The 14,136-nt window shown below is 34.1% G+C and overlaps 1 protein-coding gene across 2 annotated transcripts in view; it reads left to right on the forward strand.

Moving 5' to 3' along the window:
• The window catches only part of emb (exportin-1 emb), a 457,135-nt gene that overhangs the window by 302,303 nt on the left and 140,696 nt on the right, over positions 1-14,136 (forward strand). For both annotated transcript variants that reach the window (XM_090376567.1, XM_090376568.1), the window contains one exon: positions 4,124-4,280. In XM_090376567.1, the coding sequence (XP_090232693.1) occupies positions 4,124-4,280 (157 nt within the window). The remainder of the gene's footprint in view (positions 1-4,123; positions 4,281-14,136) is intronic.

Raw genomic sequence — 14,136 nt, forward strand, 5'->3', positions numbered from 1 at the left:
TGCCTTTATGGTGTTGTTTATTCAGTTGCTACATGCGCGCAGCTTTGTTTATGCATATCAAGCGTGCCTCCTCGTTTTGTAATTGTGCTTTATTCTCTAAAAATGAGTAAAATACTTAAAAGGTGTGAAAAGGAAGCGTACTGGTCAAGACACTGCAGATTCAGAGAGAAAAAGAAAAGCAATTATCGATAAACAGAGGTGGACTGAGTCAAAAATTCTTACCCGGGAAAATTTGTAGTGGCCTCATACTAGCGTTTACGGCCAATATCACACCGTGGTTTCCCCTGTAAGTCTTATGGCCAGTCCGCCTCTGTCGATAGAGAAAAAAAATATGAAATTGTGAAAAGCTTTGAGCGAAATGAAAGACCATGTGATATTGCACGTGCTACAGGCCTAAATGAAGCAACGGCGAAAAGCACATGAAAATTGCAAACTTGACATGTTGAAAATTGAAAAGGGCTCAATTGTAAAGGGCTTAAAAATTTTAGAAAACATAGACTCCAACGAAGAACGCGTTATAGCTATAAAGCAAGAAATAAAAAAAAATATTAGCTTGCTACGATGAAATTCTGCGTGAAAAAAAGAAGGCGCTGTGTTGTCAGACGAATTTGTTAGATTTTATGAAGCCATCAACATCGAAATAACTTTTTTACGTAAGTCATTTATTTTTTAATACATATTTTGTATTAATATGAATAAAGAACTGCAATTTTATTAATATTTTTCTTCTAAACTAGTGTTTTTGTTAGTCCTTGGTCCCAATTAAACAAAATTTATATGTATTTATATGCAAAGTTGTACCCCGACTTACGTGAATTCGACTTAAAACTTAAGTGATTTTCGTCGGACCCACCTATCGCGTAACTTCGGGATATTACTGTATATCAATTTCTAAAATACTTGCTAATAAAAAATGAAGTGGTTACGTCTGAATTTCGCTTTTTATAATTTTCCTATTAATAGGTTGCACTATAGCCCCTACAGCACATGCGGTGTGTGTGTGTGTGTGTGTGTGTGTGTGTGTGTGTGTGTGTGTGTGTGTGTGTGTGTGTGTGTCAGTTCTTTCAATCTGCATATAACATGAAAATCCATTTGAAAGTTTATATGGCTTCATTTTCTTTTAACAAATATTAACACAAACAAATAACAAATTAATCTGTATATAGTGCTGCAAATAGCCCAGAGTTCAGTCAGTAAACTCGAGGCTATTTGGCTTGTATCAAAGCATTGTAAATGTTGTTTACCTTTACCATTAGAGTACTCATTTATTATTGCTTGTTTAAGCATGACCCCTCCCCCATATGCATTGCAGCACATCCCTTGGTTTCTTTTTTGAATGCTTATATTTGTCAGAGCCAGTGAATGTTTAAATATATTCTAAAAACAGTGACTTTCTGATGCACAGAAACCATAGATTTAGTTTCACGCAATGAAGGCTATCATTTTTGCTACTATTATAAATATTCATACAACTCATTAGCTTCATGTTAAGTTATAATTGTGATAAAAATTAAACTTGACATTATTTGTTATTACGTGCGAGAAAAAGAATTATTATTAATAGTAAAATGTATCAATTGACAAAGGTCATGCACATCTTGGTGTTATTATTATTATTCTTTAAAAATACGGGTATCCCTCATCTATTTCACTTTTCACTCTGAACTTTTTTTGTTCAGTGTGCATAATATAATTTTCCCTTTTTGTGGTTTTCCTGCTGTGCAACTTATGAAAATCTCAGTTTTTGTGCTCCTTTTTTTCAGTGTTTCAGTTATTTTTTATTTATTTATTTTTCATTATTATTTATTATTTTTTCCCCCATGTACTCAGGTATTGTAGTTACTTAATCTGTTGTATCAATTAAAATCTTAAAATGAGTATCAATTGATAAAGATCATGCACATCTTGTCATAATTATTCCTTAAGAATACAGGTATCCCTCATTTAATTCACTTTTCACACAACTTTTTTTTTGTTCAGTGTGAATAATATAATTTTCCCTTTTTGTGATTTTCGTGCCATGCAGCTTACGAAAATCTCAGTGTTTTGTGCATCTGTTTTTTCAGTGTTCCAGTTATTTTTTATTTATTTATTTATTTTTCATGTGCAATATCTCAGGGGTTGTTGTTGTTGTTGTTGTTACTTAATCTCAACCTTACATCTGATTTAAATCCTTCTACAGTATATAGCATGAACATAATTTAACCAAACCTACACACTCACTAACAGTAGAAGTGTAATAAATAAATTTGTTTGAAGTAAGTGTAAGTTAAGTCATTTATGCTAATTATTGTTATAACAGAAACATGGTGCACCCTGATATTCAGAATGCATGTACAGAAAGAACACGCATGGAAGAAGGGGGTTGTTGGGGGGGGGGGGGTAGAGGGATGCTTTTGGTTAAGAAGCATGCAAAACATCTAAAACGATGCAATCAGTAGATCTAAATTTAAATTAGAAAAGGTTGCTCCAGAATACATGCAGTGATTTGCATTTACCAAAAAGTAACGAATTGATTTTTGGAATAAAGTTCACCTAGCGTTGTGTAGGCGGCTCCACTTTGAATAAATTTATGGAAGGTTTGGACAGATTATTATAAGAAATGGGCAAATGGAGATACAAATTTAAAATAATTTAATCATCTTTTTTTGTTGTTGTTAATGTGCTGAATTTTTGAAAATTCCCTGCTCACATTCGAGTGATAAACACCAAAGATATATAAATAAACAGGATGATTTGCCATTTTTTATTATATTCTTCAGGGTGCTGATAGGGGAAACTCACATGGTGTGTGTATTCATTAGAAGTAATATGTCCTGCAGCAGGATGTCGCATAAGTCTGGAACCATAGGAAATATGTTTAAAAATATATTCGATATGTCTAACATTTATATTATCATAACGATGTAAACATTAACTCAGAAGAACAGCTTGGCTTGTTCGAGGCATAATCTCACTGTATGCAGTGATAATTCATCTTCCAGATTGTGTGCATTGTATATTTTCATATATTTTTTTTAAAATTCACACAAGTATGTGTTTAAAAGATCAATGTGGGAGGGGATGGGGGCATCATAATGAACTGTTTCACTGGTCTCTACCTTCCAGAGTGATGTTGAACCCTTCCTTAACCCATTCTCTGACTATGGATACAATGAGCAGAAATACTATCTTGTTTGACACTATATATTCCACCTGCTATCCAAAATGCATGCAGCTACATTCTATAAATATCAAAATTTTCTCTCTCTCTCCCTCTCCCCCCCTCCAAGAATTGGGCCCCGTTACCCAATTTATTATTAGTCTCATCAGTGAAAAATTGTTCCAAAAGCCCGAATGTTCTTTCTCTGAGCATAGTCTCCTTTCCTAGAATATCATGGTTAAATCAAGATCATCCTCACTAAGTTCCCAAAGAATTTGCTGTTTGTATCATTGCTGTTTGTCAATGATGCTTGTTTGTTTGTTTGTTATTTGGTTTTTAAGAGCATTAGCAACTAAGGCCATATTGCTCTGGGGATATGCGGGGTTCATTCCCTGACCATTCTGCATCTTCCATATTTGGCGGGCATGGGCTTGAACCCCGGTCTAATCAAGAAGCATGTGCTACGCACTGCTGCTCCTGCCCACCTGGCTACGGAGGCACCTGATCAATGATGCATAATTTCTGAAGTTTCTGCATTGATATGCAGTACATAAATTTTGCAGGTTGACGCCATGACTGTGCTTAGAAAGTGCCTTAATCCATGAAGATCTATTATATTCTTTATCCAACTCTACTCCTATTTAATTAAATTTTGTTAGCTATTCATGCATACATGAATGAAGTGGGGGTACGGAGATATGCTCATTATGGGTCCCCCCCCCCTTTGCATCTCCTCATTGACTGCAGCCTCCATGCAGCAGAATTAAATTATTACTCCTCTTTATTAATGTTATATGAAAAACAAACGCACATTCTCCTATAAGCAAAATATATTGTCTGCATTTGCAGACTGATGGGTTAGCCTTTAGTTGAATATTTGAATTTCTTAAGAAATTTAAAGAACCTTTTTTTCTCTCTCTATGTATATATACATATTGAATATTTTCCACTTTTTTTTTTTTTTTTTTTATGCTAATACAGGATCTCTTAGGATTATGTGAACAAAAGCGGGGAAAGGACAATAAAGCTATCATTGCATCAAATATCATGTATGTTGTTGGTCAGTATCCTAGATTTTTGCGAGCACATTGGAAGTTTCTAAAAACTGTTGTGAATAAGTTATTTGAATTTATGCATGGTGAGTACATGCTCTTTTAATTCTCTTGATTTTGGTGGAATTTTTAACTAGTTTATATATAGTATTTTGAGATCATAATTGTATAATCCATCGGGTGAATTTGTTTTTTATAGTTTCTCATTAATTTAAGTATATGTGTTATTATGTATTATTGACCTTTAAAATTCAAATTTCTGAATATTTGTTTTATCAATTATGCTGACTGACACTATAGTGGTTTTATGACTTTGGAGAAATTTTGGTTCACATCCCTTAAGAAACTAGACGAATTTTTAATGGTCTCTACAGTTGGGTTTGTAATGAACCGATATCAGGTGACAAGAGTAAGATACCCTTCCATGACTTATTCTAAATTTTTCCACATGCACAACTTGCAAATCAGCCCATGAACTGGCTCAACATGATCCAAGATGAACCAATAAACAACTTAACACACAAAATTAGGTTAATTATTGAGGTAGTACTTTCATAGAGCTATATTATTTTAATCTAGTATGAGGTGATATTGTTAATTGTCTGTCTTTTCTTTCCCTCATCTATTCCGACTTCTACAGTGCAGTAGTATTTATGCAGAATAGTAAACCTTCCTTACTTCCATTCATACGGCATCTTAAAAATCACTTCAGGAATTTTCAAACAAAAAAAAAGTTCTATCTTCTGGATTTAAGAAAAGGTTGGAATCTCAGGAAATGATTGTGCACCAAAAAATCTAGATACACTTGATAACTTTCAATTTATGCATTATAGCGAGATTTCTTTAGTAAAACTTACACTTCCATATGGGTGAAACTTAGAGATTAAGCATGCAGTAAACTCCATAAGATGAAAATCAGTAAAAAATAATCTGTATTTATGCAGTTGAAGCTTATGGAATAGGTGAGAAAAAATTATTTTCACAGACTAATACAGTCTTTGTCAAAATAATTTCTTTAACAAAAACCTGTTCCTTGGTGAAGATTTTACTTTGTTCATTGTGCGGTGTTCTCCCCAGAAAATTTTGCCAGCAGGGTGCATTATGAAGTAGCCAGGTGAGAAATTGTAAAACTTTGCAATATTATAAAATTTCTGTTATTTATAAATCTGTTCTGTCAACAGATTGTGTTCAAAAATGTGACATTCTTGTCACAGTCCAACAGCCTATTGAGGAAATGGGTGCACTTACCATTTTCCCTTGACCATTGTCATCTTGAAGCACTGAAGAGATAATTCTAAATCAAGTTGTGCAGCATTCCATTATCAGGCCCCACCCAAAAATGGGTTGTGCCAGATAGTGGATTGCCTTTAGATAAACAGAGACCCAGAAAACCACTGGAGAATCACCAAATTGTTCTGAGATTGGCCATTTCACAAAGCAGTGAATTAGATCTGTTTGTGTGAGGATGTGGTAAAAACTTACATCTTTATGATTTCTCCAGAGTATTGTAAGTTTTTACCACATCCAATGTTATCAAGAAATTCATTAAGTAGTGAAATTGTCTAATTGTTTTTCTTGAACATGATTGTGATAATATAAATGATAAATTATTCCGTTTACTGAATTTCACTATTCATACATCAAGCTATATGCACTGAGTTAATAATTGACTCTGTAGTGAATGATAATATAACTTTTAAATTATGCTTTGTGGGCATAGCATAATCAACAGAGTATCTTTCATCCATTTGTAATTGCCTGTATATTTCCTGAAAAAAAAATTTAGTAGTACAGACAGTTTTGACCCTTCATAAACATTTGCATTTATCAATAAAGCGGGTCGGAAGCAGGTGGTAAGAGCCAACCACAATTTGGATTGGCACAATTGCTCACATTCTGATTTACAGCAATGTCCCCACCATACCTAGTGGAAAAGACCTTGGTGAAAATACTGATGTACTTTTATGGGCTTCCCCCACCCCCGTAATGTGGCTAAGTTAGTCTGTCTCAGGTGAGGTTTCGAAGGCTTCATCTCCTGGAAGCTTGGATTTTTTAACCAGAAAACTGGAAAATCATCCACAGAATATATGCAATTTCATGTCATAATATATGCAGTTGGATAGGGAAAAAAAAAATGTTAGCCACTATAATGGGAAGAATTTTGTGTTTTTATGTAGTATACCATATCAATAACATGCACTTCTGCCTGCTCTCCTCTGTATTTTAGTGCATGTATAAGCATTCTGTTTAACGTTGATTGACCAATCATTTGTGCATATTTTTGGTATACTGAAGCTAACATGGAATAATAGTTTTTTAATGTCATTAAAACAGAAGTTTTATGGCACAATTACACTTCTTAACCATTTCCCAAAGCCATAAGTTGCAGTGATATGGTAAGGTCCTCCCTCTTCCAGTCCATAGTTTACCAAAATTAGTATTGAAAATCCTTCGAACTGCTCTGTATTAGTGTGGTTGTGCATTTTCCTGTTAAAAGTAACTATTGGATCGATGCTTAGTGGAAAATTGGCAAATAATTCACCAAATTGCAGTTGTGATGCTGCATTGACTATTGAGCTCTCAAAAATTGGGGGGGGGAATCCTCCCAATTGTAAAACACTACACCAAATGTTTACCTTAGGAGACTCCCACACATGTACTCTCAGTTCATAGGGACTTCCCATAGGGGGGGGATCCTCCCAATTGTAAAACACTACACCAAATGTTTACCTCAATTGGGGAATCCTCCCAATTGTAAAACACTACACCAAATGTTTACCTTAGGAGACTCCCACACATGTACTCTCAGTTCATAGGGACTTCCCATAGGGGGGGGATCCTCCCAATTGTAAAACACTACACCAAATGTTTACCTTAGGAGACTCCCACACATGTACTCTCAGTTCATAGGGACTTCCCATAGTCCAATCAAAGCAGTCCAATCTGTCATACCTAGAACAGAAGGTTCTAGGTACGACATTGCAAAAAAACGTGCACAATTTTATGAAATTACTTGTATCAACTGCAGCTGATATGGTTTCATTCCCAGATTCAAGCGGTGAATTCTGCTTAATGATCACCAGGAAAAAACCACTTTCCATATGTAATCTAGGCACTGACTTTCTGTGGTCTATTAAGAATTTCTTCCTGAACATGTACAACACCTGACATTTCTGTAATGTCCACTGTTTCACGAATTCACTTGTCCTGTTTGCACAAATTTTTCGTAAATGCAATGAATGGTAAATTGACTTGGATGCTCTTTATCATACCAATCTCTAAACTTGTTCCTTGTGTTGGCAATTGAAAGACTTCCATCCATGACAACCTTCTTTCTTTTTACCATACTTAATCATGTTGCCATTGTTTTACAGTACGATGTCACGTCTGACAAATAAATAAACAACAGTGGTTAACTGATCTATAACCTATACAAAAACAGAACTTCCATGAATTATGATATGTTGGTGGTATTAATTTTTTGACCAATCCTATACTGATGCCTCATAGCATTAGTTGCTTTGGTTAATTTATTAACCAATAATAAATAAAAACATAATGTTGACTTGTACTAAAAATAGAAAGTAAACTTTTAAGGTGAACCAATGTCACTTTCATTAACCAACTGCAATATATAAGTTCAAAAAGTTTGTGTGAGAGAGAGAGAAAGAAAGTAAGTAAGTAATTGATTGAGTGTCTATGCCTGGGGGAAGTGTATTGTTTATTATCAAGTATTAATCAAAATCTATGCCTATATATATTCTTTTAAAGGTCGTTTTAAAATTTATTAGCCATGGAAAGACATTCCAATTTATTATTATTATTATTTTCTTTTGTAAAGGACAAAAAAAAAAAAAAAAAAAAAAAAATCTGCTTCTACGGATTCTGCCAGTGTAATGGAAAACGTTTTGTAGTGAAGTTATTTCGCAAATGATTCTACGAATACAAATGTTGATAATGAGGATATTATAAATGATCATCATGTTAGATGAAGCGGAACAGCAACTTCCCGATTGTTGGAATGAGAAACAAGCAATTTTTTTTTTTAAAACTCAGTACAAATGGTTATGCATCCAAAATGAAAAATTAGGCATAGGTTGTTCTGTTTGTGTTAAATATAAAAACTTGGCTGTTGAACAAGAAAAACATTGTCATGGTTCAAAAGAATGGATGATAAAAACAGATGAAGAATCACAAAGGCATGTGCTTCCAAATGTCATTAACAAACTCTATGATAAATAAATTTGAACAACTACCAAAATTTTTAATTCAGTGTAGTCTTATAAAAAAAATCGGCCTGGGTCTGACTTGACAGCTGAATTGGAATTTCAGAGTAAAAATGGTGTTGACATAGGAGTTGTGTTGCATTCAAAATTTTTGGGCATTAGAATCGCTGAACATATTTCATAAGAAATAAAAACTGAAATCCTTACTAAAGTAATAGAAAAGAATTCCGAAATCTACATAATAATTGATGAGTCAACAACATTATCCAAATAAATGTCTTAATTCTTTACCTATTTGTTGAACTTGCTGAGCCATTTATGATTTTCATAATCTTATTGAACTAGAAAAGACAACCACAGAATACATACATGCTAATGTAATTACAGCTCTAAATAGCTGTGGTTTTTCTAAAAAAATATTTAGAAGAAAATTTTATTGGATTTGGTTACTGTGGTCTGTAATGCTGGTGAAAAAGTACCAGTGTTTCAACCAGACTTTTACAATAATTTCCAAACATCATTATTTGGCATTGCCTGGGTCATTGTTTGAAGTTAGCATTCTATAAAAAATATAAAAGAAGTGAATCATATTGAAATATTTCTAGATAAACTATATGCATTACATCTCCTATCTCCAAAAAACCAATGCGATTTAAGGATGATTGCAAAGGAACTTGATGTGGAAATTATAAAAATCAGTTGTGGGTTCGGGCCTTGATAGGCAGAATATACTTTGCAGGTGGCAATTGCGGTTTGGAGGAATTATCCCACTTTGTGCAAACATTTTGAATTAGAAGTTGAATATTCAGAATTATTAGACCAGCTTTTAAATCTGGAATATCTTTTAGCACTAATGATAAACTTCCTGCAGGAGCTCTCTTGCATTTCAGAAATTTTACAAATTTGCGACATCACTATAGTAAAAGCAGAATACATGAATTATTCAAACTATCAATGCAATTGATAATTTGAAAGATTCTGAAGGCAATTTTGAAGCTAAAATTGAGAGCATGTTGAAGTCAAAGAATTTGAAGGAATCAAAACCGAAACACGATTAAACAATTACCTTGTGACAAGTTATTAATCTACATTGTTTTATCCATTAAGGATAGGTTATTAATACAACAGAGTAATTTTAAATTAAATAAAGAAATAATGATATAATTGCCAATGAGGAATTGAAAGAAATTGAACATATGCTACCGGGAAATGGACTATAGAAGAACTTTCATCTCCATGGCAAGAGGGTAAAAAACAAATAAAAAAATTAAGTTTTCTAATAAAATATGGAAAAATTAATGATTTTAGAGATTTTATCGAAGACAGTTTATCTTTAAAATCAAGAGAAATTCCCTTTTTAATTTAAAAAAAAAGCAAGAAATATCCGTGAAACCGTTGCAATTACCAGTGCTCAAGCTGAGTGAGCATTTCAGCATAATGAATAATATTGTAACAATAAAAAGAACATCTTTGACAATTAAAAACGTTGCAGATATGATGACCATAAATCTAAATGGAAAACCATTGCTTTAATTTGATCTGGATCGTTACGTCAAATCTCTCCTCTGTTATCATCACTCAGATATTGAGAAAGCAGATCAACAACAAATGTTAATAAAGAAGTAAATTGTATAGCAATTTTTAGATTAAATTTTTCTTGAATACAGTAAACCCCCGCTATTCGCGGTATCTGTATTCGCGGTTTCGCGTATTCGCGATCGCCGATTTAATATAAAATGAAACCTAAAAAATGTGAATTTTAAAGCGCCGTGAATATTTTCCGCCATAAAAAAACATGGGAGTGGCTAAAATTATCTTTCCCGGTCAAAACAGCGCTCAGTGGGTGTGGGGGAGAGGGGTGACAAAATCGCGAGCGTGAATGTTTCTCGCTAATCCTTGTTCAATATGTGTTATGCGCTTGTTATGGAAGGTTTCGTTGTTTGCTTTTAATTTATATGCTTATAAATTGAATAAATTTATCAATTTATAAATTGATATGCTTACAAAAGTGATAAATCTACCGTTTTGCGGTGAAAAACAGACTTTTTCGAGTGTGTTAACGGAAGAAGTAACTTTGTTGTGGAGAAGTTCTTTCTAACCCCTACAAAAATATCACTACGAATAACAAGAGAAATGTGAAAATATCAAAGAAGGTGATGACATTAGCGAATAAAATTGAGTTATTAGATAAAATTTCTAATTCCTCAGTGGCAAAACATTATAAAATCAATGAGTCAACGGTACGATCAATCAAGAAATCGTAAGAAAAAATCCGCCGTAGTGTCCGTGAAAACGCGCTAATTGCTTCAAAAATTTGCTCTGTAACTTGTGATGTTAAATTAGAAAAAATGGAAAAAGCTTTAAATCTGTGGATAGAAGACCGAACTCAAAATAAAATTCCGTTAAATTCACTCATCATTCGTGAAAACGCAAAACTCCTTATCAACACTTTAGCGAAACTGGTGATAGCACTGGCGGGATAGGTTTTTTTTTTAGCTAGCAAAGACGCTGGTTTGAAAGATTTGTTTGAAATTTCTAATAAATATTACATTTAATATTAAATTGTTTCTTATTTTCATTTCGATGCCATATGCTTACATTTCACTATGTACTGTCTATGTATATAGTCATATTAGGAAGGTACATATAATACATACATAGACAAAATTTTAGACTAGTTTTTCTTATATATTTCATACTTTGGAACGGAACCCCTTTATTACTATGGGAGCCATAACTCAGTATTCGCGTTTTCGGTATTCGCGGCATTTCTCAGGAACGTAACCCCCGCGAATAGCGAGGGTTACCTGTATTTGTGTAAATTTTTTTCATGTAATCTGTGATTTTTGTGTACCTTTTCTAGAATAGTTTGTTTTTTAATGTAATAGTGGGTTTTATATTCTAGAATGTTTTGTGATAGTTTTTTATATTAATTTTGATATGGGAAATAGTTCGTGTTATTTTTTATTCGCAATATTAAAATTTTATTATGAAAAAATATACCTATCATATTTCCTAGTTGTAAAAAAGGAAGAATAAAATGTCGACAAAACTGCAAGCCCATTGTTAAAATATTCACAGCTCACCACTGGGTTTACCTCTAACAGAATTGAAAAAATACTGAAAGCGATGAAATTGCATCTAGCCAGTCATTTGTTGGTGGTATTTACAATGTGAAAGAATATTCAGTTTTCCAAACTGAATGTTAAAACTAACTGCATTTTTAACTATAATTTACTCAGTTATAAAGTATTTTTTCATAGTTACTAGGGGGCTCACTTTGCTCACTTTGCTCGCCCACCCCAGCACACGCATTTTCTACGTAAAATGGAGAGGTATACGGAGTAAGTCAAATCTTTTCTACTTAAAAGGCAGACCTGTCGATATCTAATCAGGAAATGACCTGTGTAATTATTTGCCTGGGCATTTGTAGTGTGTGGCATTCTCAAGGTCGAATAAATATCATGGTAAAAAATCCAGAATGGTGTATGCCCTCCATGGCAGCAAGCAAAATATTGGGAAAGCAGTGATTGACAAGTTAATCCCTATATTTCGACAAGCGGACAGGAACGAAGCAGTGATTGGCAGATGCCACTGCTTTTCCTGCCCACTGTCCTAGGTTGATATGCCTAGGGTGTTTTTAAATTGGGAACTCGTTTTCCCATTTTAAAACATTGGGATGGAGGGATAAATGCCCTACCTAAACTAAGCTTGCCTCCTCAACAAAACAAAACAATTCGAAAAGGGAGGTGCCTTCGACTGTCAATTATCACTGTCTTCCTCACTTTCATCGAAGTATCTGCTGGTGTATATTATACTGGACTTCAGCCACTATATCACTATGTAATTATTTACCTGCGTTTACCTAGGTCAGTTAGGAAAAGGCCTTTTGCTTCGGGTTCCGTAATACATGCATCCGAAAGAGCAGGTAAAATATTTAACTGAAATAGTTAAAATATTTACAAAATACTAAACCACAGTAGTTATAAATATTCATTAATATACAAAAAACGTTACAATGGAACATCAAATGTTAGACAGAGAATCACATCCACGAGGTTGGTGAGCATTGTGGAGGCAGTTGTCAATGATTAATTGCATTTGTAGTGACGTAATTGCCTCGCTGTCTGCAACCATTGGCTCAAATAAATATCACTAGGAGGAAAACTTTTTAATGTATAGAAAGATATAGGTTACTTTAATTACAAATAGCACAAAAAAAAAAATTTGAAAGTTTTAAATGTTTAAATGAATTTTAAATATAATATTTTTTTTTTTTTTTTTTATGTAAACCCCAAACACGAGAGGTATCAGAACCTGTAGTACTTAGTACTGTGCTTGGGTTAGAGATTGAGAAGATGAAAGAAGATAATTGTTGACATTGGACTTGAACTTCTATAGACTGTAATTTTCAGGAAATATGTGTGAAGGAATGTTGTTCCAGAAAATGGCAGTTGAATGAATAAACGAGGAAGATGAAAAGTTGGTTCTGCGAGTTTGAAGTTGGACAGTAAATGGATGTTGGCTGGTGGTGGCACGTGTTCGGACTGTTTTGAAAGAGGGAGCAGGAATTATAGAAGCCAATTCAGAAGAACAGTGCCCATGGAAGTATATGTAGAAGAGGCATGCAGCAGAAACAGTACATCTATGAGACAGCAAGTGGAGAGACTGTTAGAGATAAATCATTAATTAACCTAACTGCCCTTTTCTGAATGGAATCAAGAAGCCTGAGAGAGGTTTTGGGGGCACCACCCCAGATGTGGGAACAATATTCCATGGCAGGGCAGATTTGCAATTTATAAAGAGTGAGCAGCTGTTTGGAAAAAAAGTAATGCTGAGAGCGAAAGAGAAAACCAAGTTTTTTAGATGCAGAGGAAGCAATATTTGTAATGTGCTTGTTCCAAGAGAGATTAAAAGTCAGGGTAATCCCCAAAAGAGATACATCACTTTGCCTAGAAATCGGAGTGTCACTAAAGATAAGCATAGAAGCAGTAGAATCCTTTTTGCAAGATATAAGACAAGACTGAGTTTTAGAAGGGTTGAAATCATCTAAGTTGTCTTTGCCCCACTGGAGAATTACCTGGAGATTGGCATTTAAGGAATTGGTAGCAGATATTCGAGAAGTTGAAGCTGATTGAGCTGAGCAAGGTTTCTCAAAATGGAAAGTGGAATGAAATGTGCTATCATCGACAAAACTATGGATAGGATTTCCAGTCAATGGAAGAAGGTCGTTAATATACAAGAGGAAAAGAGTGAGAGAAAGAACTGAACTTTGGGGGACACAGGCATTAGTGGAGAAGTTAGAAGATAGAGAGCCATCTACCATCACCCTCAGTGAGTGATCAGAGAGAAAACTGGATACCCAATTACTAAAAACAGTTGGCAAACCATAAGATGGAAGCTTGTTTAGAAGACCATTATGCCAAACACGATCGAAAGCCTTTGAGATATCGAGCAACTACTTGTGTTTCATCGAACCTTTCCATTGAATTAGTCCATAAATGTGTAACATAAGCCAGAATATCACCAGTGAATCGACACTGATGGAATCCATACTGGTGATCGTTGATCAGACGGAAGGTTTCTAGGTAGTTTAAGAGTTGGCGGTTAATTGATTTCTCCATTACTTTAGAAAGAGTAGAAGTAATTGCAATGGGACGATAATTGGATGGGAGGGATTTGTCACCCTTTTTAGGAACTGGCTGGATATGAGCAA

Source organism: Mastigoproctus giganteus, chromosome 6, assembly GCF_048544385.1.
Source record: "Mastigoproctus giganteus isolate SK-2022 chromosome 6, ASM4854438v1, whole genome shotgun sequence".
Lineage (NCBI taxonomy): Eukaryota > Metazoa > Arthropoda > Arachnida > Uropygi > Thelyphonidae > Mastigoproctus > Mastigoproctus giganteus.